General features: G+C 50.2%; 6 protein-coding genes across 6 annotated transcripts; 3 read left to right on the forward strand and 3 right to left on the reverse strand.

Moving 5' to 3' along the window:
- Positions 1 to 2,158: 2,158 nt before the first annotated feature.
- On the forward strand, positions 2,159 to 4,169 carry TGME49_245450 (hypothetical protein). The gene is made up of 2 exons (XM_002366934.2): positions 2,159 to 2,683; positions 3,537 to 4,169. Exons 1-2 carry the CDS (start codon positions 2,475 to 2,477, stop codon positions 3,730 to 3,732), a joined length of 405 nt encoding a protein of 134 aa, XP_002366975.1. The 5' UTR covers positions 2,159 to 2,474; the 3' UTR covers positions 3,733 to 4,169.
- Positions 4,170 to 5,617: 1,448 nt separating this feature from the next.
- Positions 5,618 to 10,469, reverse strand: RPS8 (ribosomal protein RPS8). Its single transcript, XM_002366935.2, has 4 exons — positions 10,016 to 10,469; positions 8,367 to 8,490; positions 7,112 to 7,340; positions 5,618 to 6,469 (listed from the first exon to the last, which is right to left on the reverse strand). The coding sequence occupies exons 1-4, from the start codon at positions 10,224 to 10,226 to the stop codon at positions 6,416 to 6,418; spliced, it is 618 nt and encodes a 205-aa protein (XP_002366976.1). The 5' UTR covers positions 10,227 to 10,469; the 3' UTR covers positions 5,618 to 6,415.
- Positions 10,470 to 10,631: 162 nt separating this feature from the next.
- Positions 10,632 to 16,747, forward strand: TGME49_245470 (mitotic checkpoint protein, BUB3 family protein). The gene is made up of 9 exons (XM_002366936.2): positions 10,632 to 11,889; positions 12,720 to 12,936; positions 13,168 to 13,322; positions 13,675 to 13,733; positions 14,247 to 14,352; positions 14,682 to 14,733; positions 15,191 to 15,242; positions 15,624 to 15,722; positions 16,087 to 16,747. Exons 1-9 carry the CDS (start codon positions 11,788 to 11,790, stop codon positions 16,241 to 16,243), a joined length of 999 nt encoding a protein of 332 aa, XP_002366977.1. The 5' UTR covers positions 10,632 to 11,787; the 3' UTR covers positions 16,244 to 16,747.
- A 613-nt stretch (positions 16,748 to 17,360) lies between these two features.
- Positions 17,361 to 18,211, reverse strand: TGME49_245475 (hypothetical protein; the record flags this gene model as incomplete). Its single annotated transcript, XM_018780744.1, has 2 exons — positions 17,361 to 17,501; positions 17,966 to 18,211. The coding sequence occupies 2 exons, from the start codon at positions 18,209 to 18,211 to the stop codon at positions 17,361 to 17,363; spliced, it is 387 nt and encodes a 128-aa protein (XP_018634882.1).
- Positions 18,212 to 18,220: 9 nt separating this feature from the next.
- TGME49_245480 (hypothetical protein) lies at positions 18,221 to 19,498 on the reverse strand. The gene has a single exon (XM_018780745.1). The coding sequence runs from the start codon at positions 18,830 to 18,832 to the stop codon at positions 18,494 to 18,496; it is 339 nt and encodes a 112-aa protein (XP_018634883.1). The 5' UTR covers positions 18,833 to 19,498; the 3' UTR covers positions 18,221 to 18,493.
- Positions 19,499 to 25,413: 5,915 nt separating this feature from the next.
- MIC9 (microneme protein MIC9) lies at positions 25,414 to 27,036 on the forward strand. Its single transcript, XM_018780746.1, has one exon. It carries the CDS (start codon positions 25,661 to 25,663, stop codon positions 26,561 to 26,563), a length of 903 nt encoding a protein of 300 aa, XP_018634884.1. The 5' UTR covers positions 25,414 to 25,660; the 3' UTR covers positions 26,564 to 27,036.
- Positions 27,037 to 27,520: the final 484 nt, after the last annotated feature.

Raw genomic sequence — 27,520 nt, forward strand, 5'->3', positions numbered from 1 at the left:
GCACTTTAAAGGCGGGGGAGAATTGACACAGTTAGGGACAGTAAAATGGTAGGAGGCAGGAAGCCGAAGCTCTCCCTGCTGTAAAATTTGCATCATAGAACATCCCTTCGATGTCTGTGTTATGCTATCAAACCATCAGGGTTGAAAAGAGCGAAAAAAAATGCACGGCTTTCAAATTCGTGTAGGTGCAAAGTGGGAGCATCAAGATTGCCTCATGAAAGTTTCCCATGTTGTTTGCGTCACACGAAAAAGACAAAACAGAGACATAAATCAGCGTTATGAGACCCGTGTTTTGAGAACGCGCGTCATGTATCTGGGACATGTTCAGCGCGAGTCTTCGCAGTTTTGTGTTTTGAGTGAACCAAACGCAAAACAAAAAGTATCCTCGCCCAGGCACCCAGAAGCGCAAAAAAGTGTGGAATCAAACTTTTCACCCTTTCGGGGAGAGGCGACGTGCGTTTGCTACCATGCTCTGAGGTGGCAGACTTTTTGTTGGCTTACCTCCCGCGGCGAGATGATGGCGAGAAGCTGGAGGAGTTTGAGTGCAGCACACGAGTACGTTGTCTATATACAAATATGGGGGTAGGCACAGATGCATACATACAGGTAGCACACACGACAATGGTTGTCGAATGAGCGAAAACACTTTAAGCCGAAAGGCAATTTGCGCAATCGTTGCAGATGTTGACTTCGGCAGCGTCCCTCGTCTGACTCTGAACCCGATCAGCATGAACATAATCTTCTATTAGAAGTAGCAGCAGGTGGAGCAAACTACAACAGCTTCGGCCCCGAGCTGTTGATGGTCTAGAATAAGAATGTTCTCCCGCAGAAACAAAGAGACTTGCGGTTATCATATGCGATTATCAAGGAAGCCATTTCTCGGTTGGTTGGGTGAATACATTTTTAGATGCGTCTGCAAGGTTTGTACGCCTGCAGTAGTTATTGTGCTTCATAGAACAAGGTTTTCTGACGATCGATATTCACTGCGGCAATTCCTGTCGCATATCCACACTCTTGGTGTAAAATACATCTGTCGAACAGGAGATATCTAGACACTCTGTGTAAAAGTCTCTTTCGAAAACCGATGGCGATCGACAACTCTGTATACATCAGAATAATGAATGTGCCTTTCTGGTGAAAACGTGTACGATATTGCATACCTAAGCAGTCAGTGGAGTTGGCTGAAGATACAGTCTTCGCGACCATTCGAAAGTTTCTCTTCGTTCAACGTACGCCCCCCCCCCTCTTGGCGCAGACCACACGTCAGAAAACAAGCTACTTCGAGAAAGATCCTCGAGAGCCAAGACCGCTGTATTCCAAATTCAGTTTTCGCTAAGCAAACCGCGGGACATCGTCGAAGAACTCCGCAACCCCACTTACGTTGAGTCGATTTACTCCTTGACAGAAACGCTTCTCTTCACGGCTGCCTCTTTCCAGCATGCTAGATCTCTTTCCAGAATCTCCATGCTTCTCTTCGGAGTGAAAAGACAAACATCGTGAAGAATTAGTTCAGCACTCGCTTCGGGGTTCGTCTTCTCTACGTGGCTGTTTGATAGTTACGGCAGCTCCCTGCATATTACAGCGGTTGCGGTACGTTCGTGTGGGTGTGTAGATGGCTCCGAATCCTGTCATGTCAGTGACATGGCACGCATCGAAAAGCTGATTGCCTTGATCGTGGTTCCCATGAAATGACTACATACCGATTTCTGCGAACGCGTGCATGGTATGTATGGCAGTGAAGGCAAGAGCAAGGATCTCTCTGTGCAAAGCGGACAGGACGTGTCGGCTCCACTCACCCTTTGCAACGTCCTGAACGCGCTTCGAGTGCCCGTGGAACGACAGCGAGAAGATCTAAAGAATCGACGTACGGAAAACGTGCAAAACACCAGAGAGCGCGTACCCCGTGTGGTAACGCAAAGTAAAATGAGACAGTGCTGAGGCTGTGTCCCACGACGGTTCGAAAATCGAGCGGAAGTTGAGCCGGATCAAATTGTGAACAACGAACTCTTTTTTCCTTGCTTTTTTTTCGCTTCCCTGTGTCCTTCTTCTCTATGGAAGGACTGACATTCTCGAGGAATGTTCCTTTGGAGATTGGCGGTGCAAAGACTCTACGTTCTTTTGCATGCTCCCGTGCATGTGAGCAACACCAGAACTCTCGTTCCTCCGGGGCGTTTCTCTGACGCGAGAAGCATCTGTGTGCTTGTCAAAAAAGCTGCCTTTCTCTTCCTTTCCGCCTTGGCTGAGTCAGAGGTGTTTTTTTCGAACGTCCGCCTGGCGTCTGCAAAAAGCGAACCACTCCACTCGGTGTGTTCTTGCCTTCAACCGGCAAATTCCTCCGTTGCCGGGGTTTCTGTTGTCTCTCGCCCTCCCTCATCTCCCCTGTCGTCGCCTCTCACTTTGAGGTGTCCCCTCCGTTCCCCAGATCGTGTCTAGTCTCTCCTTCGTTTTCTGTCCGGTCGACTGCAGTCGCAACAATGCTGAACTTCATCCCGAAAAGATGCCCGTCCGTCAGTCTGCTCTTCGGCAAGCGCCCAGTGCAGAGAATTGAGGTCGGCCAAGCTCGTCACCAGCTCGAGATCCCTGTGGAGACGATTGAGAAAATTTACGAAGGCGTGGATTCCAGGCTCGAGTATCACAACAAAGACTACAATGCGATGAAGTGGAAAGACTTCATGAAGCTCAAGTAACCGGATACGCACAAACCTAGAGAAAGAGATACGGGGGAACAATGCTGAAAGAGTGCTTAGGCACTTAATAAATTCAGGGGGAGAGAAGGGTGATCTGTGATTTTCTCTTCCTGAAAAGAGTAGAAAAGAAGTGTTGAGCTCCGTATGCAACAGACAAGGCCTCTCATGCGGCGAAGTGGAAGGATGGGTGAAACTCGTTGAGCCTCACGAAAGGAGCAAAAAACGAGGAAGCAGAAAATACAGAATGATTCAGTCAGAACGAATCAGAGGGAAAGCGTGGATATGTGTAGATGTTTGTTATAGGGTCAGGTCCATATACATATATATATATATATATATATATGTTATACGTACATGAATATATGTGTAGAAACTGCACTTGAAATAACTTCACGTCTTCTTCTCGGACAGGTCCTCTTTATTCTTCTCAGATACATAGATATCAATGTGCCACGCTGTCAATTCTGTTCACAACTGTACTCCTGTTCGGAATTCGCTGAATACCAAGAGGTAGAATTCCGATTCGGGATGTTTGCATGTTTTTTCCTCAGCGGCAGCCTGCGAACTCATCCCAGAGAAAGGCCATCTATGTATTCAGTCATTGCGTATCTGTATGCATGTGTCTGGTTCCTCTTACATATGTTGGGGTATATGCGTTTCGTTTGTTCGTCTCTTTTCGTAGATCACGTGTCCGGGCGGTGTCAAGATCGACAGAAACGAGGGTCTTGTTCTATGCATATACTCTGCATCGCTATCTGGAAAATTTTACTTTGTTCACGGAGAGAGTCTGAAAGGTTCGTCTGTACTTTTGTATCAATGCGCGTGCAATTGTTTGCTTCGTTTTTTCAGGCTTGATGCGTATCACTTGCTGGAGGCCTCTCAGAGCGAGACGGCGGCCAAGTCCGCGCTCTCTGATTTGAATTGGTTCTCCGACCTTGCCGACATTTACTCTGGACAGCAGACAATGGCTGAGATGGATGTAGCCTTGAAGGCACAGGGCGAACAGAAACTGTCGTACCCCATCCAGGGGAAAAACATCAAGTAAACGAAACGGAGGCTTTTTGGGTGCCCCCTCGGTCCACTCTCAAACCGCAGCGGCTCTGAAACCTCTGTCTTCAGGCTCATACGTAAATTTATGTGTATACTCTGCTGCTGCTATATGTATGGACATATGTATGTGCGTTCTTTGGTGGTTTTGTTGCATATAGACGACACTTTGAAGAAATCGTTTTTCTCCAACTGTCTGCTCCAAAGTGTCAGGTTTTCTGAAGGTCCGCAGGCACAGAAAAAGGATTTTTGCTCACCGAGTGTTTTCACTTCTATAAATGTGGAAAGGTGCCGCTTGCGTGGACAGGCGTGCAATTCGAGGCGTAGAGGCAACGGCGGAGTGAACCCTGTCTGATTCTTTGATTAAAAGTTCATCGAATCGAGGAACTCGGGGTGTCAGATGCAGCTGTAAGACACCGCAAAGTCCTTGCCGATACGTTCTTTTCAGAGCGAGGAAGGTGATTCCACAGGTCGCCAGATGCTAATTGATACAGGAAGGTAGAAAGACAACTTCAAATACGTTCACACAAAAGTACGTATAAATATATGGGGCATCATACACACCTCTGTTTTTCGCACGCAGTAACAAGCTCCATTGCTGCGGCATTGTTCTCTATAAGAAAAATAGGCGATGGCACTTCCTACAATGCCCCGTATTGAACGCAAGTCCTCATCGGGACGCCAACACTCCATGCCGACCCCACACCGTTCGCGTGCATAACGCTCGTTCTCTATGGAGTGGAAATATTATTCCGACGGTAACAAGACTGAGCCTACTTCACGTGCTTTTAAAAGTGGATGACCATGCTTAGTTCTTGCTAGCGTTTGCACTTCTCCAGAACACCTTGCCAGCTGTACCAACCCGCCGTCACGATTCACACGCGCATTGGAGAGATGCAAATATCAGCAGTCGGTACAAAGTCAAAACAGAGTACTCGACGGTAAATCAGTGGCTGGGCAAGCGTTTTAACTGAGTATGCTGACTTCAGTCGCTACTACAGCGTGTATCGTAGTCGTCACATTATAAATAAATACTGTCTCTACACATGACCGGTGATCGAGAACTTCTCTGTATCATATCAAATAATTTGGGGATCCGAAGTCATTTTCCTAACAACTAACGCTATTTCATTTCTCTCACGAGGCAGAGAGACTCCGCGTATCAGATCGCCCACAGTGTCTCTCTGAATGAGTTCTCAAGAACTGGAAACTGCACCGCTGTGGTGGAACAGCGAACCGTAGTTTGTCACAAGCCACGTTGCAGGTGTAGCTCATGTCTCTGCTTGCCCCAGTTCGAACTCCAACTAAAGAAACCCTGACTCGGAAGGGCAGCGCAACATAAAGCAGTTTTTCAGGTGTTGCTTCGATTTTTTCGTGGCGTGCTTTGTCGTGAATGTTTTATGGGAAACCACAGTACATCGGTGGAAATACACGACGCTTAACGCGAAGATAGGACGAAATCTTTGAAGGAGATCGATGTTGCGTATCTTTCGTTTGCAGAGTTTTTGTTCTGCAGTGTTCGCTGGAGTGTTCTTGCCGAGAAATCCGCCCTATTAGGCCCCCCCCCCCCGTTGACAACGTAAGAGGCTTCTAGCATCCAGGCAAAAGAACTGAGACCTCGTTGACCACCGGCTGCGAGAAACAGTGTTCACGCAAGTGCTCGATTGCCGTTATTCTGATGTCAGGAGTAAAGTGATTCTGAAAGCGAAAGGTTAGGGACGAAACACACAGGGGGGGTCTAAATGCGTGCCAACTACGAGAAAAGCGTTAAGCCGGCAAAACCCTGGTGTGGTACTGGAGCGCAGAACGCAGGCCAAAAGTTTTGAATTTAGAAACAGTTCACAGGTTTATCAGAATCACGCGTCAAAGCCGTCCTCCTTTATCGGCCACGCGCGCGTCTTTGGAACGGTGCTCGGCATTGTTCTCTGTCCCGGTCTGTTCAGGCACATCTATATACGTAATACATAGATGCGTAGTTTTGTACGGACATACGTTTATTTGCGTGCTGGTGACTGTTCCCTTGTCAGACTCGCAGAGCTTGCTACCTTCGTGTGCATCAAACTCGAAAGCAGCTGGCCTCCTGCGTTGTTTTCCACGGTTGACTTCTCGTCTCCACCAATGCCAATGTGTCCACAACAGTTTCGTGAATTGGATGCGTGCGTGCCTGTGGGGTACCACGAAGGGGCCGTAACTATAGATACGGGTTAACGCTCGAGAATTCAAAGGTCAAACCTCAGATAGGGATCCGAAATTATTAAGGGACAACAAAAAACTATCAACCCACCATTAGTTCAGCCAGATAGCGCTGGACTGCGCGTTTCTCCTCTTTGTCTTGGCGAAATAAGACGGTAGGTTCGGCGTGACTGTATCACTGTCAGTAGGCTGTGGATGCTGTCAGTCGAGAGACCGACTTGGGAGGACTCTCGCCTCACATGATTGTACGGACGACAGAGAAATTAAGAGTTTTCGTGGTTGTTCCGCCACAGAGGGGATGACTAGAGAAAACAGACAGAGACAAGAAGCGGGGAGACGCATGCAGAAACAGAATTTGCCCCACGACAGAAAAAAGTAGTTCTTTGCGGTACAAAGAAACGGATGCAACTGTTACACCGGCGTCCTCTTCTTTCCGTACAGGAGATCTGTCTTCCGTTTCGCGTTCTTTCCTATCGTTAATGCGTCGTTTACTTGTGCTTCTTCTTGTCCATCTTACGCTTGTAGAACATCAACTCCTCACCCTGAAAACAGAAGACGGGACAAGAGACACCGTCGCGTTGGCCATACGCCGCACCAGGCGGAAAAGGATTACTATGGAATGTGAGAGCAATCCAGAAACCTCCTACACTCGTATCAGAGATGGCGAACGATCCACCCACAGTTCAAAAAGTTCTCGATCTCGAGACTGTCCAATATCTCCCGACAACATCCAATCCAGATAAACACATACACAAATGCAAACAAGGTCGCCACATGCACAAATGAAGGGAATAATCATCGACTGTGTGCATGGCTTGATGCTACGGCATGACTTCGCTTTTACCCAACACAAGCAAGAATGTCGAGAGTTGTGAAGGGGCGTCGACATAAGCATGCAAGACGCGCCCCGCAGAATCTCACGGAACGCCTCAGTTTTGGCAGCGCTTGTTTGGAAAACTTCTCCAGAGAAAAGCCTTCACAGTCGCACGCGATCCATGAAAACCCAAGAAATTCCAATCAGGTGCGCTGCCCCCACTAGACACACAAAAACACCACTTGTCCCCCTCGTTGAAGACCGTGGAGAGTTACTAAAGGTGCTGAGTAAACGGAGGAAAACCAGCTTAGCGACCGTTAGGGCAAAAAGGAATTTTTCTTTTCGGCTTCCTCGCAAACCCAATGCGCACCTCGAGGATATATCCATCAGCGCGCCCGGACTGGCCAGGGCGAGAACTGATGCACGCAAGCAGGCGTCCAGTGTTGAACTGTTCCTCAAGAAGGGGGTCGAGCTTCGGCACGCCCTGCTGGCGGTGCTTGTTCTGCAGGCAGAGAGTGTGCTTGGAGACTTTCCTGCTGCCCTCTTCTTCCTGGCCGGCTTTCTTCTTTCCCAAGTCCAAGCCGTAGAAGGAGCGGAACCTGCAAAGAAATCCAATGCAGCCGCAATGTCAGCAAGAAACGTACACTCACAAGCCACACACGCAGATAAACACGTGTATCTCTCGGTACGTAACGACACACATTTGGGTTTTCCAAAACATGCAGCTTAAGATATAACCACATGCAGCCAAGGGTTTCCCGACGCGTCCTGCAGGCGAGTTTATCGGCTCCCTGGGAGATGTTGTGGGCGCACGACAAAAAAATGACGCGACCAGACTCGTAGCTTTGAATTGCCAAGCCGCGCTCTACCACACCTCGAAGAACCACGGCTTTGGTGTCCCCCGAACGTCTCTGGACCGAGTTTTAACGAAAGCGGTGAGTGTGTGAAACCCACATGAAGGACATACACGGGAAATGAGAGGGCTGAGGAACAGTGATTGCTCTCGATCAGTCGGTAATTCCAGCAAAGTCATGTTTTTTCCGCAGCACGGAAGAGAGGTTGAGAACCTCGGCCTCCCGATCGGAAAAGAAACACGATTTTCTCATCCCTGGAGCGAAGTTGTACGCAGTGGAACGTAAACCACAACCACGGTCTTCGAGAAAAGTGGAATGAGTATCGCCGCTTTCATGGCCAATTCTGATGCATGCAGAGATCGGTTCACTCGCGAAAAAACACTTTCCCAGTGGCGCGCAACTGACAGCCACGACGGTAACATTCCCACGTGAGGAACTGTTTTGCTGAGCGATCTGTTCTTCAGTCGGTAATTCCAGCTTGAGATGTCGTTTTCAACAGAAACGAGACCCGGCGGTCCCTTCTGAAACGATATCATCCTTGGATCGCTCTTCCCGTCTTCTTCATTTGAGACAAGGTGTGGGAGAAATGAAAAAGTATCTGCACAGTTTACGGCTGTAGATGCAGCCGAGTTCTGCGGTCGTCTTCCGAACAGTCGCAGACGACACAGGTGCCTCGACATGAAAATGCATTCTTTGATGAAGTTTTCAGTCACGTTTGCACAGAGGTACAGAGGAAGAGATTTCTATTCGGGGGATGGTTTCATTACACACCAGGCCTTGAAGGGAGTGGCGTCAATCGCGACGATAGAGTTCTTCACCAGGGTGTTCGTGCGGACAAGTTCGTTGTTGGAGGCGTTGTATACGACACCCAACAGACGAGTCTTTTTCGCGATCTCTGAAAACAACACGCAAATCACAAAGGAAACCATTCAGCATACAAACTGCTCCCCAGTTCTGGAGATGCTTCCACATATACATACATATATATATGTATATCCCCTGCGCACACCAGTGCACCAACACCGTACAACGGATATTCAAAGACACACATGCATTTATATAGGCGAAAAAGACACGAAGATGAAGCGACTCATCACATGCAGACGTATTGCTGGAAATGTGGATACATTTGGTGGCACCGCAGTGCGCCCAAGAGATCAAGAACCCAATCCCTCGGGCTAGCGACTGTTGCCAAGAGAGCGACATTTGGCACATGCAGGCGGCCTTGGTCAGCAGTAACAATTGGATTTGAAGTTGTCTCTTCAAAAGTCCGAAGGGACCTCTGACAAACCCCTTAATTCAAGAGTCATCCTCTGGCCGCAAAAGGCACAACGACCGGCAAGCATATACGGGGAGAGAAGGGGAGACGGCACGGCCACTGGCAGTTCGTCTGCCGCCACCCTCTGACATCGCAGATGGAAGGATGTCGTACGAGAATAAGAACACAGGCAGTGCAGACGATACACAAACGTCCGAGGGTCTCAAGACGGTTTGTCACTTGCATAGATCATCGCTCCGAAATGGGCGTCGCGACAGGAGAAAGCCAGACGCATCAGCCCTCGCAGAAACCCCCCTACGACGTATGAGACCACATGAAGCACGAAAGAGGAACCAGCTGAGGACAGAATAAATCGACAACGGAACAGATCCAGATCTTGAGATGGAGGGATGCATGAGGACACAAGTAGAGGTGTTCTTCACTTCCACCCTTCCGCTGTCGCCCCACAAAAAGGAGGTAGACACCGATTGGCAGTGAGAGAATACGGCGAACAGGACAAACGCCTCTTCTGATACACTCTTTGTCTCCCTCCGCTGCCCGACTGCGGTTCCCGCCTTCAGAGAGATTCACATTGTCACATGCAATGTCTTCCTCATAGCTTTTGTTCTTGTCAGTCAGCAGCGACAGGCGAAAGAGCGACACGCAACGAGAGACAACGGAGAGAAGTCTACCATATGGCTCACGGAAAGAATGTATCACAACACGAACAAGAACTCTGGCGAGAAATCCTCTGCCATTCTGAGTCCTTCGAAGCCTTCTGCGGCGGTGGTTGCCGCTGAGCCTCAAACCGGATTTAAGCGCTCGAAAACGGCTGTTGGCATGGCGAAAAGATGAAAAGGCTGAGGAGAACCCCCTAGCTTTTCTGTCTGCGGGTGCCGCCACTCTGGTCGCCCTTTTGCCAGTCTCCCACACCTTCTTTGCGGGCATGGTGTGGCGAGGGGAGAGAAGGCAACAAGTTGGGGAGAAATGGGTGACACCGAGGGCACAAATCACGAAAGCGACTGGGGAACAAAAGGGAAAGTGTCATTCTGTTCTGCTGCTCCTCCCCCACACATTTTGCCAGGACATGCAATCTTTTCCACGATCAGGAGCTGGCCCTCTCCCCTCTTTCCGGCCTCGCTTCGATTTCCGCTGAACTTACTCTGCGACGACCAGGAGTAGTTTCCAGTGTCGAGGCGGAGAGCACGGTATTTCATGTTTCCTCCGCGGCAGCGGACGGGGCGAACACGCTTCGGGCCCAACTTGGTCATGGCGGGCGGCCTGCCGAGTTCGAACTTTCTCTTTTTCTGGTGAACAGGCATCCGCCCACCAGTGCGGCGGTGCTTGTGCCGCCTGTCACGAGAGATACCCATGTTGTCGCGAAGAAAAGGAAGGGCAGAAAACACCAGGCGACACCGCGGCCACGAAGCAGAAAGAGAAGGAACAGAGCGACGAGTCCGAACTGAAAAGGAAGCGAGGAGGTACTGCGGCAACGAGACGAGGGCGGCGGCAGGGAGACAACAGCGCGCATGAAAAGGGTCCCGCGCACAGCCTCTTCGCGCCGCCTTCCACCCTCAGCCCTCAGTTTCGTCGCCTCTTCCCCGCCTGGAGAGAAACGCTGTGGATGACGCCTGCGTCATCCCGAGAGGCTGGCGCATGCGATCCGACCCCAGCTGTCGCGCGACTCCCCACAAGAGGGCGCCGGCCAGAGCCGCCGCCTCCCGAGCGTGCAAACGACGTATAGAGAGCTGCCAGACAAACGCCGTCTCTAGGCTGAGACGGAGCGCTAGAGGCTGGAATTGCTAAGAAACCCAAATCGGACGGGCAGCGCGCGCGAAAAGGGTTCAGAAACCGAAATGCGATGCGGAACCCGGGCGCGACGGATGTGTGTTTGTGTGCGAGGGTTTGGGGGCACATCGTTGATTCTTGTTATACTTCCGCGTCTGTAGCTTCCGATTCTCGAAACAGGTCTGGCTGCTATCGCCTCGAGGTGAGAATGCCCTCTCCAAAGGAACGCCGCGAAAAGACGCTGATTGCATGTCTGCACTTGGGTGCTGTTCGTGCACATGCATGGACTCCGCTTCTAAAACACAAGGAACCAGCTTGCACTCGGTACCACACTTGGCTTTCTACGAATTTGCACTCTGCCGTCTTCGCGGATCGTTTGGCTCCAAACCTCCGGCTTTGCGGAACCGATCGCTAACGCAGCAGCAAAAAGAATGGAAGCAGGTGCTCTCTCTGCTCCAGAGAAAAGTGGCTGTTCCACCATCTGCCTTGCCAGCCTTCGCTGCCCTGCCTCTCCTGAGCGGCTCCTCATTTCCGCCCACTGAAACGGCCATATTGTCGCTTGCGAGTCCGTCATTGCTCAGTCTCTGTCGTAGTATTGTCTTGCCGTCGTTTTGCCCTCTTGCACTTCAGCCTCATCGCCTCCTTTCTACTCCATGTTTCTCCTGTATTGCTGCTCCCGTCTCTTTCTCTGCAACCGCCTCTGACGAACTTCCTGCCCGACGTTTCCTTACTCGACCTCTTGTTTCTCGCCGTATCGTCTCCACGTTTGTCTCAGTTTTCACAGCGTAAGTCTCCACAGACGCTGTCGTCTTTTTCCTGCTTCTGCAACTGGTAACGGTTCTCCTCTTGCCTTGCGTCCGTGCCTTTTGGTCCTCACAAGCCGGGTGTACGTACACTTCGTTTCGAGTTCCGTGTCATCCAGGATTGTCCAAGCGGTGAACGAAAAGCAAGTCCTGCGTTTCGGTGCAGTCACGCCGCTGCAAAGTCCAGACTGTTCGTCGAACTCCTGCGCGTGTGTCTCTCGACTGGATTTCCTGTCTTCTGAAAGTTTCTCCTGACGCGAGTGCGCTGACACCGGCCTCCATCGACACGAGCCGTGGCACTCTGTATTCTTCGTGAGTTCATTTTCCTCCATTTATCTCCAAGATGTCTATCGATCTGCGGCACGAGCCGCGAGACAGCATCTCATCTCTCTGCTACGCTCCCAGCCACGGGAAGAGCATCCTGGCCGCCACATCGTGGGACAAGGTGAGAAGGCATCTGAGAAACTGTAGAAAATGAAATGGTGGCGAGCCGCAGAGACGAAGTCGGGAGCTTCGTTTCTGTGTCTGCATTCAGTCTGAATATCGCAGGTGAATGTACCACAAATTGGTTAGTTTTGTGCACGCACGGCTCCGGAATACTGAGAGGTGTACCGGGAACATACGCAGACTTGTACAGAGAAGGGCGGGAGAGGTACGAGGAATGCGGAGACTGGAAACTCAGAAGAAAGAAGCTGGAGATTGGCTTTTCTCGGCAAAAAACAGATGGGAGACAGCCGAAAAGCCAAAAGAACAGTTCTACCCTGGTTCCCTGCCATAGCGTTTCATTCTTCCGATATGTGTTCCCTGGTGTTGCTATTTAGGTTGGGAGCAACGCGAGGGACCGATGCATGCAGCTGACAGCTACGTAGTTGTCTATTTCGTGGACCGGTCTCTGTGGCAGTTGCTGGCAGCGTTTGGAACAGATTGTTCACCAGACGAAAGACGAAGAGGATGTGTGGACCATTCTAGGAGCGAAGGATAGGGACGAGAGTCGTCCCCGCCTAGACCATTGTTTTTCCTGGCGTTCTCTCAACTTCAAAGGCAATAAAATTCCCTACATATTTGATGGATATGCAACTGCAAAGGATGATGGTGAACAACGTGGTAAAGTGCGTCTGTCTCTACACTGTTTTAAATGCGCATCTTTGTATGGATATATTCAGGATATGTGTCTCTCGCTCGGGATGGGAGGTCGCAGTGTAGGTTGAGGCAGCGATGCTAGCATCGACTGGGTCTTGAAGGAGCACTTCCTTGTGTGACCTTTCTTGTTTGTAGACTCTGAGGATATACGATGTGGACGCGAACGAGCAGCTGCATAAGTTCGAGTTCGACATGCCTCTTTTGGATGCGTGCTTTTTGGGGGATTCTGCGAAGGTCGTCATCGGCGGCCTGGACAAACAAGTTTCGCTGTGCGACCTGCAGACGGAAAAGGTTGTCTCTCTCGGGTCCCACACCGGCGCAGTCAAACACTGCAGATATCACGTGCCGACAAGTATGCTCGCATAGCAACGAAACAAAGGAACTTAAACAGCGAATGCCTTCTGCATGCATGCATGTGTGTCTTTTGTACGAGTGTGTGGGGGTGTCTGCGTTGGGCAACGAAGAGAGTAGAACCCCTGCGATGTTTCTTTGGTTTCTTACCGAGAAATTTGTGCACCCTTCTCGCCCTTTCCGTCTTCTTAGTTCGTAAGCCTTGTTTTCTTGGCTGTGGCCTTTTTTTCAGATCTCGTCTACACCGCCGGCTGGGACGGCATCGTGAAAGCGTGGGATCCGCGCATGCCCCAGAGCGCGCCGATTTGCCAGGCTCAGCTGCACGGCAAGGCGTTTGCAATGGACAACAGCGACACGTACTTGACCGTCGCGGACTCGAAGAAGCGCGTAGGTCTCCTTATGTTCACAGGTTGAAGGATCTAGCACGAAAAACGAATCTCACTGTTCTTGATGCCGGCAATGTACGGAGGATGTTGTTACTTCTTTGTATGAATATAGTGGGGGTCCGAAAGTCGCTTACTCAAGAACTACCGCGATCTCATATATCCTAGGACCATTTGATTCTGTGGTAGTAACTCAAAGTATCTGTTTTCACTCCAGTTGTGTTCTGGGTTGGACAGTGAAACGTTCATTAAGTACTAGCTTGATTTCAAATCTTGAGGCTACTGGCTACTGATTGATTATTTGGAGGACCCCTTTCTGGCAGCCAGCGTTGCGAGGTTGGTCTTTTTCGCTTCAGACCTACGTGTACGACCTGCGTCAAGGCCCTCAAGGTCTGGCCTCTCCCGACTTCCGCGAGTAAGCGAATATCCGAGAATGTTCTAAGACGGCAGGTTTGAGGCGAAGAGCGAAGTCAACAGACGTGATTACTCATAAGCGTTTTCTTGGGGGTATGCACAACGCGCCGGTCTGTTGGTTCAGATATTGAAGGCGAGTGACAGTCTCTCTCAGGCCACTACGACATGGAGAGAGGCAAGATTTTGAATGCTGTCTCATTTTCTGCAAAAGTTTGGTTTCAGTGAAGAATATTGCTGGCTTCTCGAATCCGAACAAAGGTGTGAGGGCCAAGGATAACTAGAGTAGTCCTGGATCCTTCTCGGCATAATATTGATTCCCAATGTGGTGGGTGTGCATGCTCACTCACGGAGCCGCATTTTTGTTTTTTTCATTGCACTCGTGCGACTTTGGCGTCTTTCTGCGTCGACTGATTGATGTCTCGGGTGCTCTGCGTTGGTGAAACTCCGGGCGTCTTTTGGTGCATGTTCAGGTGTGTTCTACAAGCGCCGACGTGTGCTCTGAGTGTTTGTACAGCCAAATTCTGAAATATCAAATTCGATGCCTTCGGTGCTTCCCGAATGGAACGGGGTTTGCTGCGGCTTCCATCGAAGGCCGCGTGGCGTGGGAATATTTCGATATGGTGAGTCTCCGTATTTCTTCGCTTTTTCTGGTTTCTGGGAGAGCCGCTTGGTCATCAAGGCGACGCCCTGAGTGGCAATGCTTTTACATGCGTGAGAGTCCGCTCATCGGTCTGTGACTCAGTTTTTCTAAATTGTGTTTTCCGGTTCGGTTGGCTGTTCCATTTACGTCGCGCATTTGCCGTGAACTGTGTGTATCAGTCCTCCGTGAGCAGGCTCCGACAGAAGTGGCACTGTCTTTTTCTTTCTCCGGCATTGCCGTGAGTTCCTCTCGCTCCATTGATTTTTTATTTTCCTTAATTGTCCCTACTTCCTGTTGCTGCGCGTGCAGAACCCCGAGGTCCAGTCCAAGAAATATGCGTTCAAGTGCCACCGTCTGAAAGGTGCGAAATATGGGTTTCGAATCTCGATGTGGAAAGGAGGTGGCAATATGAGGGAAAACATGGAGTTCCAGTGTTACAATTCGACGCCAGGGTGCGGTATTTAGACCCAGATGATCTTGCGATTGACGGAGTCAGAAATGGTGCAACGGGGTGACCTCTATGTGGAACAGACGCCGTTTAGTTTGTGTTTTTGTGTTCCGAGTCATCTTATCTCCATACACGGACGGTGTGTCTGAGTGCATGCACATGAGTGTGCGTATCTACACCCAGGTGAGTATTTGCATATGTGGGAGCTATCGTGGGTGTGTTTAATCTGATGAATGCCTTTTCTGAGAGAGAAACAGTGGCAGCGGAGTTAATGTCACTTCGTCTTCTGTGAAGTTTTTCCTCGAAGTTTGGGGAGGTGTGAGTGCGATTGTCGTCTTCCCAGTGCGAGTCTCTGTCCTCGTGTTTGCAGAGGGAACGGGCGAAGTCGCTTGTCCCGTCAACGCCCTGTCCTTCCATCCACAGTAAGCTCACAATTCTTGTTTTTTCGAGTCTTTTTTCTGGCCAAGAATTCTTTTGCCGCAGAGGCTGGTTTTGGAGAGAACACGTTTGAGGGATCAAGATATCAACCGTGAACAGGAGGTAGAACGAAAATTTGCATGATAGAATCCGTTTTAGCTTTGAACAGATCGCTTTTCTTTTTTCTCGTCACATGTGACCTGCAGCTATTTCTACCTCTTCTTGTATGCTATCCCTCAAACAGGATCCACTATATCGCACACAGCAAGAGTTCCAGTGACAGTGACCTGTTTGTGTGTTCTGTATGCCTTCCGCTTGCTTGGTAAAACAAGAAGCATTGCTTTACCAAGTCGATATTTTGTGCTGTTCATGTTCGTTACTCCAAGGTATGGAACTTTCGCGACAGGAGGGTCAGATGGAGGTGTCTCCGTGTGGGACGGCCAAAGCAAGAAGCGGCTGTGGCGTCTCCCTGCCTTCCCCACAAGGTGGGTCAAGCATAGCGAATTGCATCACGTCTTCCACGGACTCATTTTCCACGTTTGAAGAGCTTTCTTATTTGCTGTCAGATGTTTGCACTTGTGTTTTAGGGGAAAGAATAACGATGATAGGCACTCTCTACAGTATCTTATTCGGCCTTTGCCGTTGCCTTTTGAAACTGCCTCCGAGTTCTGGGTAGACCACGCCTACCGGGGCGTTCGCACAAGAATGTGTCTCCAGGGAACAGGATACGCTTAAATTGCACATATGTCTATTTAAACACTCCAGTGTGAGTTGGAGGCGACTCTATGCTAAGTTTCGAAGAAGAAAAGGTGAGGCTTTCTTGTGGCAAATCTGTTGCATGCGTCGCAGTGTGGCGGCTTTGGCTTTCAATCCGAGCGGCAACCAACTCGCGATCGGCGTGTCATACCTCTACGAGAAGGGCCCAATTCCCACAGCGCCTGCGCCTCAGATTGTTGTTCGCCTAGTCAAAGATGAAGACGTGAGGCCCAAGGCATTGCAGGCATGAATGTAACTGCTTCTCTCCGTCAGGTTTGTCAGAGTTTCCAGATAGAAAATTGCAATTTCATCTCTTCGTCATAAGGTACAAAAAAACTGATCAGCAACTCAAGTTCAGGCAGATGTGAGGAGCACGGGAATGAGTCAGAAGGTGAAGGGGATTTCCGTGTGGCACAGATACTGCGAAAAGGGACCGCTGTGCGTTTCTGGGGCATTCCGAAAGAAAGAAGTGAATCACATTCGTGGAGAATACATGTTCGGAGCGTGGACAGAGGCCCTTTCTCGCATTCGACTGATGACTTCTGTCTCTTTTTCGCCAATTCTGCTTGTTTATGCATACATTGAGAGCATTTTGCATGTGTGCTTTTAAATTCTCTAATATTTTAGACAAGTCTCAAGGTCTTGACTAAACAAGCGATTTTGGGGTTCGGCTTTGCCACATCGGAAGCGACATACCAGTGTGCGTTTTCTGAAGCAAAGGGCTACGCCCCCAATCTCTAAAATGCGATCTACAGTTCCCGGCTTGGTCTTTTCCCTTCATTCGCGTAACTCGCAGTGCGCACGGAATTGATAGACACTAGGCATATGTATGCACATGCGTAGTTGAAAAGGTCAGAGAAAATCTAGGTGTGTTTACAAGAGGTACACCATTTTGGGCACGAGACAAACGTGCTTGTCTCTGTGCGTCGATTAGTTTTTCGCAGTGGCGCATGTGTTTGTGCTGCGCACAATGCTACAGCTGCATTCCCTATTACAAGAGTCATCCGTAAAAACTCATTACGCGGAACATCCACTTTCTATTACGTCACAGAGCAGTGAAAAGTCGCTAGCCAATATTTGTACTCCGGAAGACATCCCTGTAATGCAATGGCGGAACAGAGGTGTGCTTTAAAACTTGCGAAGACTCAGACGACCCTGGCACCACTTTAAGCGCTTTGCTGCATTGAAGGCCTAACCATTTGCATGAAAAGGGGCTCTCGAAAAGCAACGGATAAACGTCTGGAACAGAGCACATAGAAGTAGTCTACAGCTACGTCACTTCCCTAGAAATGTATTTTATCGCCGCTCGACCGGACGGTAACAGGCATACCCGGTAACCTGCGGTCAAAGTTCCTCGTGTAAAGAGCTTACTCGTCATACGACCCGCAGCAGCAAAGGGTTCTCTGTCTTTTTTCAGCCTTCCGAATTTCTTCTGTCGTGGCAGCCAGGGTTGGCGGAACTATGCTGCCAGATGAATCCAATGTGAGATTGTTGCTTGGAACATAGTCCTGGAGATGCACATCAGACACCGGAAACGCATGGGCAGTGCCTTGATACATATTCTGGCATCAAATAACACTGGTCATGTGCCTGCCACTTTTTGAATACCATATGCTGAGGGAGCAGAGAAGATGCGAAAAATATGCATTACCCGAGTAGTGATACTAGTAGTGGAACATGCTGCCCTATTTGATGGAAAGGCATTATATTGGATTTCGCACGACTGCACACGGTGTTGCCCTTGAGAAGACGATAGCACAAAACGAGTAGTCTGGTGCTTCCCCAAAACCAGAAATGGGACAAAGAGTCACCCAAAAAAAATTGCGTCAGATATAGCTGCCGGCAGCTGCATGGGGGACACGAGTACTGACATCGTGGAAAATGGGCACTCATTTCAGAAATGTGCCAGTAATTTACATTATTACCAAAAGAAGAACTGGTGAAAGACGTTTCTGTAAGATCGTCATCATACCTGCAGTGGGGATGCTTCGGGGCCGTAGCTCTGCAGGTATGCCGGGAGGGGCTGTTTAAGATGAAGGTATGATTCTAGTTCTTCGGAAGTTATGAGGCTGGCACAAGGGCGCGTAGGCGTTGTGAAGGCTCTTAACACATATTCACAACGATTTGTAGCGGTTATCATCGGGTTTTCGAAGTTACGCATCGTTGCTTCATGCGACGTGGGCGGTACATTCCCGTACGGGCAGTGTTGACCGTCCATGGTCTCCAGGGGTCAAAAGCGAAGCATGTACCAGTGCCACACCGTTGTTGAGTTTAAACAAGCTCTATGTTTAGAGTGCAGGCGGCCTACCACGTAAGTCGAGCTGGCCCCTGGAGTATATCATTCAAGCGATCTCACGATGCCCGCCCATCACTGAAGCATAGGGCGTTTGCCACAGATCTGAGGCTTGCAAGAAGGGGAGGAATTAGGGAGGGTGGTTTCTTCTGACAGTTCCGTACAAGCCGCGATCGCGCAGGCAAATCAGCCATGAGGTTCCTGAGGTTAGCAATAACGCAGGAAATGACCCCAATTGACAGTCTGGTAATATATGTTGCTTGTCTGTGGCTGAATGCAGATTGCCCACCGAAGAAGAAAAGTTACACCAGGCGCGACCAAGAACTTTAAGGTCGTATTTCGAAGCACGAAACATCTCTTACTCCCCAACTGAAGGAGTAGACGATACTGCAACTTTCTCCGTTGACCCTTACAAGTGTTCAGACATGCTATGCGTTTGGATACGCAGAAACGGCACGGCTGATCATGCTTGATGTGTGAGAAGGAACGAAAAACGAAGGACGGGCCATGAGCATAAAAAATGTTGTCAAGCCATCTTTCGAGCATATCTTTATTCACTAAAACTGACAGAAATCACAACGACAACTGCAGCTCTCACGTAACTACGAACTGCAGGAGCTCCGGACGACTTTGACCGCAGGCACGGCTAGCGAAGCAGGAGTAACGAACTCCAGCTGCTGCCAGACGGACGTGAGAATAGTGTCATCCAGGAGTTTAAGAAGGAACCAACAGACTACACGACAAACAGAACGCATGCAGGGAGGATAAAAACAATGCCTCTTCCATATCGATTGGCGGAAAAAACAAGACACCCGTAGTGATCCGCAGTTTGCGCGCATTCGCTTGCCACCGAACCCGGCCCACTGCCCGCTGCCGCAGTACAAGGCAGTCGCCACGGCGTTCATTTCGGTAAGTGCCCAAACTGGAGGAAAAGCACGGATCCTTTCCGTGATGTCTACCGAGTGGACACCACAGGTAAGTAGGTGTGAGATCTTGAGATCTTGTCAACAGGCAAGACAAACCACATCATCTGTCTGTGTGCTGTATAAAAAGCTACCCTCCGGCAAGAATGTGCGTGTCGATTAATCTGAAGAAAGAAAATAGCCACAGTTCGTTTGCCTGCATCTCACTCACCAGATGCTGGATGACATTTTGTAGATAGAGAATCATTTCGAAAACGGCGCAACTGGGTGGCGCACCCGATACTTTTACCTCACGCGAATCGTTTTCCACTTCTTCTAGGAAGTGGGACCCTACAGAGTATGTTTCGGTATTCTCCGTCTTAACAGCTCCCTGCCAGATAATTGTCGAAGTTATCCTGCGACGCAGAGCAGCTTCCGTGAAAAAGGTGTTTCATGCTCAACTGTGAGGAATTTGCTTCAGTCGTCATTCCAGGGAGTTGATGGACTGTTATCTGGCGCTTCCTTGATGGCACCAAGCACTGAATCGTCGAGCGACCCGGCATGCCACACCCGAGCGTCGCACGATTTCTCTCACTTGACGTAGGAGGCGCAGTGACAGGGTCAATCAGCACCTTCCACGCAACACGGCACCTGCATAATTTGTTGTGAGGAGCGAAACCGTCTGCTCAGGAACTCCCTGGTTCGATACAGAGGAACGCAAGACTCCATCCCCCTGACAGCAGAAGTGGGTTTTCCGATTGCTTCTGAACGAGTGCGAGACTAAGAAACTGCTAGACACACGCAGAGAATTTGGAAACGCTCAAGATATAAATCGTGAGCTGTGTTAAGAACGTCTAGAGACAGTTTGTTCCCTATCTGCCAGTTAAACTTGTGTATCCACATACAACAGAACTACAACGTTCACGGGTTCTACCGGATAGGCGATGGACCCCTAGGTTCAAACCATACCCCCGTCTGGGGGGCCAGAAGACCAACAGAGTGTTTGATGATTGCGCGCTGCTTTGCATGCCGATAGAAGAGTGGTATTCTCCGTTTGTGATGGACAAGGCAAGGCCTCTACGGATGACAGGTTAGCTTTGCCAGGATGACCCTTGAGGACGCACACAATCATATATCTATTGTCCCGTCAAATAGTCTATTCGGCGCGTGTCGGTAATGTCCCAGCGCATCGCGTTTCAAGACATCCGCACGCGTTCGGCGTGTGTTTCATGACAACTGCTTAATTTTGAACTTTTACATTCAATCCTGCATTTGCTGTCATGAATTGTGCCGAAGCAGTTTCCTTCAGCCAGTGACCACCGCCAGAGATCGTTGAGGCATTTATGCTTACAGAACACTTGCATCCGTTCAGCTGCTTCCCGCATCTACCAGTCATTTCTCTGAGGCCGGGGATCGATGCTCATCTGGCGTTCCAGTAGTAGTAGGTAGGTTCAAGCCTACGCCGCCATGATAACTTCGGGGCTGTGCAAAAGGAGGGTTGGAACGACGAATCGTGCTCTGAACTCCCACAAGAATCGAAGAGTGCATGAAAAGGGGCCACATGGCCGTTCTTGGCTCTTCGACGTTGCAACATCTACGTACCACTCCGTTTTAGTTTGAACAAACGCTCTCACGTGAACTTTTTGTCCGAAAAAACATTTAAAATGTTTTCGATACCTCATCCGAAACCCTATCACAGCCATTTCGTGCATCAAACGCTCGTACAACAGCACATACTGCAAGTTTGCGCCGCGAACAGCAATGTTTTCTGGGCGACTACAGTGAGAACCGCATATCCCTACAGAAACAGAAAGAAGGTAACAGAAATAAGGCAGAGGGTTGCTGAAGGGGATGCCGTCTCAACGAGTATACTCCGTTGCAGCAGAGACGGAGAGCAAATTACCAATTCGCACGACCCCGTGGTACAGTTCGCTCCTTCGAGTTTCTCCCAGATGTTTCGGTAGGACAGGGATAGAAACGACATGGAGGCAATGTTGCAGAGTTGGTTCGAGAAGAGTTGAGTTTCGTACCGGAAAGGACTACCGTTTTCGAGCAACCAGAAGAATATCTGGACACTCCCATCTACTCCGCCGCAGTTGCCAGCCGCCAACTGTTGTGAGGTGCTGCGTCCACGAATGGTCAAGCCCATTTGTCCCCAAACACATCTTTTCTTTATTTTCAGTGCACTCGCAGCCGATTGAGGGTTTGGAATATGCCTATTGGACAGTACTTTTCTGTCGAGGTGCTTCACTTGATGATGGCGTGACCGGCAGCGGCTGCCGCGTCCGTGGACGACGCAGCTGTCCCACGACTGCAACACCGAATAGGGGGCCCGTGGGAACGCCCCGTTTCAGACCGAGCAACAAAATGCTGTACTTCTTTACTTAATCCCTCGTAAGCTGTCTGTGCTGGCAATAATCCCTCAAGTTTCTCGCAACGGAACCCTACCGGTATTGGCAGCAGGAAAGTGTCTAGCCACAATCGGCGAGGGGAGCGCAGACAGCGCACACGCCGATCACGTCGAGAGATTCAGGGTTGTGAAGAGGGGAACGGCATCGCAGTAGATGTCGAGAGCGGCTCCGCCCCGAAGCCGGTACACATTACGATGTAGACATGTTTTTTGTCGTGGTTCACCATACATTTCCTTCCACCTCACTGGCGGAACTGCGCCGCACTGCGCTTCTATACGGAGTGTTTCGATACAGCCGACTGCCGGCCACCGTGACATTTCGAGAAGCTGTCCTTCACCTGGGTTTCCATGTCTCGACACAGAACCCCCCGAGAGTGAGCACAAAGCGTGGCCGCGTCTGCCACCACGTATCCACACCTGGCAGCGTGCTCCAACACAGTCGCTCTTGAGAGTTGTAACGGTCTTCCAAACAGGGCATAGCTTGCTCTTCTCGTGATCCTTACGTTCTGTCACACCCGTCGGCAAGCTATGTGTCCTCGTACACGCAACACGGTAATTTGTTCGCCCCATGTTTTGTCGTGCTCACGAATGACTGGAGACTCGAGTCTTACTTTGCCTTACCAAGAACTTCGCCGGGTATACGTTTTGCCGTCTGGTAGCTTCGCCAGTCCCTATGCTTCCAACCCAAAAAGCGTTCTGCGTTTATTGGAGGGACTGTCGCAGTGTTTTTTTTCAACTATTACTAAAGTTTCTGAGTTGGCATCAAATCGTTCTCGTTGCAAGATCCAACTAGAGACCCCCGAAGCAGGCACATGTGTCATGGCTGTAAGATCCCATCCAAGAACTGCCGTTGTCCGGAGGAAACGTAAGGAGCTGGTAATTATGGATCGGCACCGCAGCGGCTGGCGGATCGGATATTACTATGCCCTTCTAGGGTGCCTTCTAGGGTCTTTGTACCTTCCGCAAGCATTCGCTCCGCTTGCTTCGGCACTCTCTGTTATGCCTTTGGAGCTGTCACTTCGCTCATTAGAGCCTAGAGATAACGGGACAACATCGGCGCTATCAAATCAAAACAGCGAAACAGATGTCAAATCTGGCGCAGGCCACGATGGTTCGGAAGTAGCAGTTAATACGGAGGCTGATGCGGCACCGAGCACCTCACAGGGTACACTGGTGAATTCGAGTGCATCAGCGATAGAATCGGAACAGGCTTCTTCCGTTCACCCTAATCCTCTGCTATGCAAATTCGTCAATCTCGGGGAAACTTGCGGACCCGGTGATGGGTCGGGAGTTTCACTATACTGTCTCCCGGGTCAGTGTTGCGTGAATAGCCCTGACAGCTTGACTCCTATTTGCTCAACAGATTGCAACTCACGGGAAAAGCCGCTGGTCGTGTTCAATATCCCAAGCTGTACCTGTCGTGATCAACACTACTACTGTGACGTACATGCATCGTGTATTGACAATCCTACGGCCGGTAGCGGGGCTTACTGTCGGTGTGCGAAAGGATTCCAAGGCGATGGACTAACATGCGCATCGACTTACTGTGACGGAGAAAATCCGTGCGGCCACGGGGACTGTGTTCCGGATAAAGAAACGACTGTTGGCTACACGTGCAACTGCAATACCGGCTACCTCCTGATTACTTCTCCGGCGCCAAAGTGTGACAAATGCGAAGGGCAACCGTGTGGGCCCGACACAGCTGTGAAAGAATGCCGCCCTGGTTTGAATGGCTCCTACACATGCTTATGCCAAGACGGCTACAGCCTGTCCGAAGTTAATGGACGCAAGCTGTGCCACAAATTCTCGTCAAGATGTTCTGCTTCGCCCTGTGGAGCAGACGAGGCTGCACAAGCCTGCAGAGATACTGGGGAATCGTACGAGTGTCTCTGCAATCTTGGCTACAAGCTCATTAAGGAGAACAACTCGCCGAAGTGTGTCGAGCACAACGTATGCGACGCTGATCCTTGTGGGCCAGCTCATTTGGTCAAGGAATGTAGGCCAACGGACTCTGGGTATTCGTGTGTCTGCGTAGACGACGCTGTGCTTGTCGGGACAATGCACCAGCCATTCTGCGTTAACAGAAACCCTGTGCCGTGGTTAATCGCCATGGGCTCAGTACTGGGGATTATCGTTCTTGCCCTTGTAGGTGTGTACTTGTCTCGCGAATGGCAGCGTAGGTTTGTACTGGAAACAGAAGGGATAAACCAAGAACAACTTGAACGTTGAAAATTGGTCAGGTGATCATCCTACTGAGACTCTGACTGTTTCTTCCTCACGCGCTTTTGGTGGGAATTGAGTATCTGACAGCTGAGGGTACACATCTTTTTTAGTTGTCCGCAGTTTGCGCCGGATTCTCCCTGGAGGATACTAGAAAAGGGACGGAGCAGCTCGAGGCCACAAAGTAGGTCGAAGTAAAAGGGAGCAGGGTCCAGGACAGCCTGCTCGATGCTTCAATTCAACCAAAGAGTGAGGATGCACTTCGACCGGGGTCCCAGAGGCATGCACGGACTAGGTAGTGACGCTGTCTACCGTGCTTTTTTGTGTCGAAGGCGACACTGAATCGTCTTCGCATAGGCGCAGAACCCATCCATGGAAGGGACTAACAGTGGCCAGAGCGAAGGGAGAGAGCCAAAGCGTTTGACACCTGAGGTTTGCATCGGTGCCTCGAGATGGCGTCACTGATCATCGATCGCGTCCCCCAAAGTGGCTCCGCGTGATACGTTGAGACCAATAGTGACTCCTGAGGCAGCCACTCGTACATAATGAAGTCTCTGAAGCGTGTGTGTGTCTTCTAAGTTCGAGGGCGTCAAACTTTCTTCCCATGCAGTGTTCCCTGTTCCAGCGTCAGTTTTCCCCCCCTAGGGCAGCGACATCTGTGCGGGCAACAAGCAGTGCTATCTGCCCCTCGTGACCGTCTCCGACTCGGAGCTCAATTCATTTTCATACATTTCTCAAGCTCCTTGACAACCAAGCCGTGACTCACATGCAGGTCCGTTTTTTCCATCTTTACTGTGGACACCACCGGCCAACGCTGTCAGATGTCATAACCCCACCTGGTCGGGCAGGACCTTTTTTAGCGGCACGCGTACTCCTGGCAAACGTTATCTAATCTTTTGCATAAACCTTTGCATGTAGTCATGGCAACGCGTGACCGCTACGATTGTCCTCACGTCCCTATAAGGTGCACTGTGTAAGCATTCGAAAACTGGGACGTCACTGCCTTGGCTTGCATTGCACGGTTGCATAGTCGGGCCAGAGCACCAGCGCGACTGCGGGCTGCCTCCTGTTCCTGTTTGCTATTCTGTCCAGTTGGGAGCTGTGTGCAAGAGTTGCTTTGGAAAACTAACATCTTACTTTTCCAGTAACGGAAAACGGAGGTGCCTGCTAGTTAAACGCAAGACACCTAGGAAAGAACTGAACCGTAACACTGAGCAAGAAAAAGAGAACGGCACTCCAGCTGTACACCCGCCCGTTGCAGCATGGCAGCAGCGTCCCCGTGCACCGGTCCCTTGAGTAGCAGCAACTAAACGGTAATTGTCTTGCAACCCAACGGGACCGCTCGAGAACCCCAGTTCATGGAACTAAACTCTTCAAATCCGAGTCCGTGTGAAAGCACTCAGGAAATGGCCGGTTTGGGATCGTGAAAATCCACAAGCTTGGGCTTCGTTTGATTCTCGCAACCACAAGCGACCGCGTGCCTGGCTCCCCAACCTCCCGTGTTTGTAGCAACTCTGTTACGCTGCGCCGCAAGCAATCGGCGTTGCCCGTGTGCCACCGAAGGAACGTACTTCATTTCTTTGGCCGCATGCGCATCACCAATAACGAGTTAAACACCGAATCCCATGGCCATAAGTTATAAATCCATAACTTTTTATTGCACTTGTCCCTATCTTCGCGTATGTTGTCCTTCCACGGTGTAGTTACGAGATCAATCGATGCCGCTGCTGAGCTCTTCACCGTGAGCTGCGTCCATCGAGCGGTGACTGAGAGCGATGCAGCACGTGTCGCACTGTTTAGAATGAAGCGGCGGCGGCGTATGTGTCGTTAATTCTTAAAGCAATGAGGGTTTCGTTTAACGTACCGCTTCATCGAACTGGTTTCGTCCTTGTCTGCGTCATTGGCTCCCTGTGCTGGTGTATAGCACCCGCTCCTGAGTGTGTGTTTCCAGCCACGGGTCTCGGACCCGCCGCTTGGAATCACCCGGGATCTCTCGCTCAGATGAGGGCAGAATCGAAGGGTGTCCTTTCTGTTACTGGAATATGCGATAGAAACCCGTGTGGACCCCATGGCAATTGCATCCCAAACCTTAGTACGTACACGTATACTTGTTCGTGTGAAGGAGGCTACGTGGAAGCAGCAGTCTCCGGTAAGCCAACCTGCCAAAGGAAAGATCCTTGTGACACCAGCCCCTGTGGAACGAAGGAGGCGGTGAAAGAATGCAGACCTAACGGGCAGTATTACGCATGCATTTGTCAGGCAGGATACCAGGTGGTCTCCACGAATACCGGTTCGAGGTGCCAGCGAATCAAATCAACAACTACACCATGTTCCTCTCAACCGTGTGGTGGGCCAGAGGCGGTAGAAGCTTGCCTCGTGACGGGACCGACAACATACTCATGCACATGTGCATCAGGCTATGAAACGATAACAACGGAGCAGGGAGAAAGGTGCGAGAAAACGGATCCTTGCTTGAGCAATCCTTGTGGAGCATCGAAATATGTGCAGTCATGTACTGCTACGAATACCGGCTACACTTGCGAGTGTGTAAAGGGAGCAAAGAAAACAGGTTCCGACTCAGCGCCGATGTGTGTCGCTGGCGAGTCAGACATGACCCAGTGGTACGTGGCGGGGGGCATCGGTGGATGCCTTTGCCTGTTCGCTGTGGTGTATTTGACCTCTTCCAGGCAATCCCCAAATTCTAACGACGCTCTGTATGCACACGATTTTGAAGGAATGTATTGATTGCCGTGTGGTGGCATGCTCAGTATTTGGGGATTATTGCGACATAGGGTTGAAAATACATGGTTGAGTATGTAGGTGGCTGTGGACGAATCCGGTCAGCCAATCACGGGTGTGGCCGCAGGCAAACTAGGTCCCAGAAAGAAAAATTGAAGTCTATTGCTTCGAAAGATCATCCACCAATGTAAGATTCCTGGTGGTGGGCGGAAAGGAACACGGCGCCACTCCACTTTCTGTGGATAAACAATTCTCGTAAGGAATTTCTTACATTTCATGTAGATAGCAAGGGAAATGGACCGTCCCCCACGCCACCCAGTCCCATGATTCCATGGATGGGTGACCACATTCAAACCTATATGAAGAAAGAGCATGGACAGTCAAATCATGCTTAACGAGACTGATTGACGAACGCATTTCGTTATAACGGTAAAGATCTTCATCCATCTCGGCTACCGTGCGGTAAAAACAGAACTGAAAACTTGAACGCCGGCTCCTAGAAACGTCGGCATCTCGAGAACCAGGGACATGTATGCACGAGGAGGCATCACGAGTGTGACAGAACACGACAAATATATGGCCTTGGCAAATTCCATTGAACAGCCTCTGGCATGATGTCTTGTATTACTCGATTGTTTCTCCACTCCACACAATTTGTCCACTGCATTCTCTCCGCGAGTCAGCAGACTGATAGGTTCGTGCACTCGTAGCTAGGGTACTGGTTGGCCAATGGCCAAAATCGTCCTGTCGTGCGAACTATCGGTTCACTCGTAACGGATTTGGTGGCGGCCTGCCTTCAGAAATCGCTGGGGCAAGCTGTCGAACCAGGACCGCTTTTTGGGGCTCCCTACTCCTCTCTTAGATCAAAATCTATTTTTCAATTTCAATTTAATCACGTATAAACAAACAACACTTCACCCACTGCAACACTTCACTAAAACAGCAGTGTTTGGTATTCGTCAG

The sequence above is a fragment of the Toxoplasma gondii genome, chromosome XII, assembly GCF_000006565.2.
Source record: "Toxoplasma gondii ME49 chromosome XII, whole genome shotgun sequence".
Classification (NCBI taxonomy): domain Eukaryota; phylum Apicomplexa; class Conoidasida; order Eucoccidiorida; family Sarcocystidae; genus Toxoplasma; species Toxoplasma gondii.

Excerpts from the sequence above, each read along its gene's own strand:
- TGME49_245450 (XM_002366934.2), top strand. The coding sequence starts at position 2,475 with ATGCTGAACTTCATCCCGAAAAGATGCCCGTCCGTCAGTCTGCTCTTC. Across the intron at positions 2,684-3,536 it reads AAAGACTTCATGAAGCTCAA|GCTTGATGCGTATCACTTGC; the intron begins GTAACCGGATAC and ends TCGTTTTTTCAG.
- RPS8 (XM_002366935.2), bottom strand. The coding sequence starts at position 10,226 with ATGGGTATCTCTCGTGACAGGCGGCACAAGCACCGCCGCACTGGTGGG. Across the intron at positions 7,341-8,366 it reads GCCACTCCCTTCAAGGCCTG|GTTCCGCTCCTTCTACGGCT; the intron begins GTGTGTAATGAA and ends ATTTCTTTGCAG. Across the intron at positions 6,470-7,111 it reads CTGATGGATATATCCTCGAG|GGTGAGGAGTTGATGTTCTA; the intron begins GTGCGCATTGGG and ends TTCTGTTTTCAG.
- TGME49_245470 (XM_002366936.2), top strand. The coding sequence starts at position 11,788 with ATGTCTATCGATCTGCGGCACGAGCCGCGAGACAGCATCTCATCTCTC. Across the intron at positions 15,243-15,623 it reads GCCCTGTCCTTCCATCCACA|GTATGGAACTTTCGCGACAG; the intron begins GTAAGCTCACAA and ends CGTTACTCCAAG. Across the intron at positions 15,723-16,086 it reads CTCCCTGCCTTCCCCACAAG|TGTGGCGGCTTTGGCTTTCA; the intron begins GTGGGTCAAGCA and ends CATGCGTCGCAG.
- TGME49_245480 (XM_018780745.1), bottom strand. The coding sequence starts at position 18,832 with ATGCTCGAAAGATGGCTTGACAACATTTTTTATGCTCATGGCCCGTCC.
- MIC9 (XM_018780746.1), top strand. The coding sequence starts at position 25,661 with ATGAGGGTTTCGTTTAACGTACCGCTTCATCGAACTGGTTTCGTCCTT.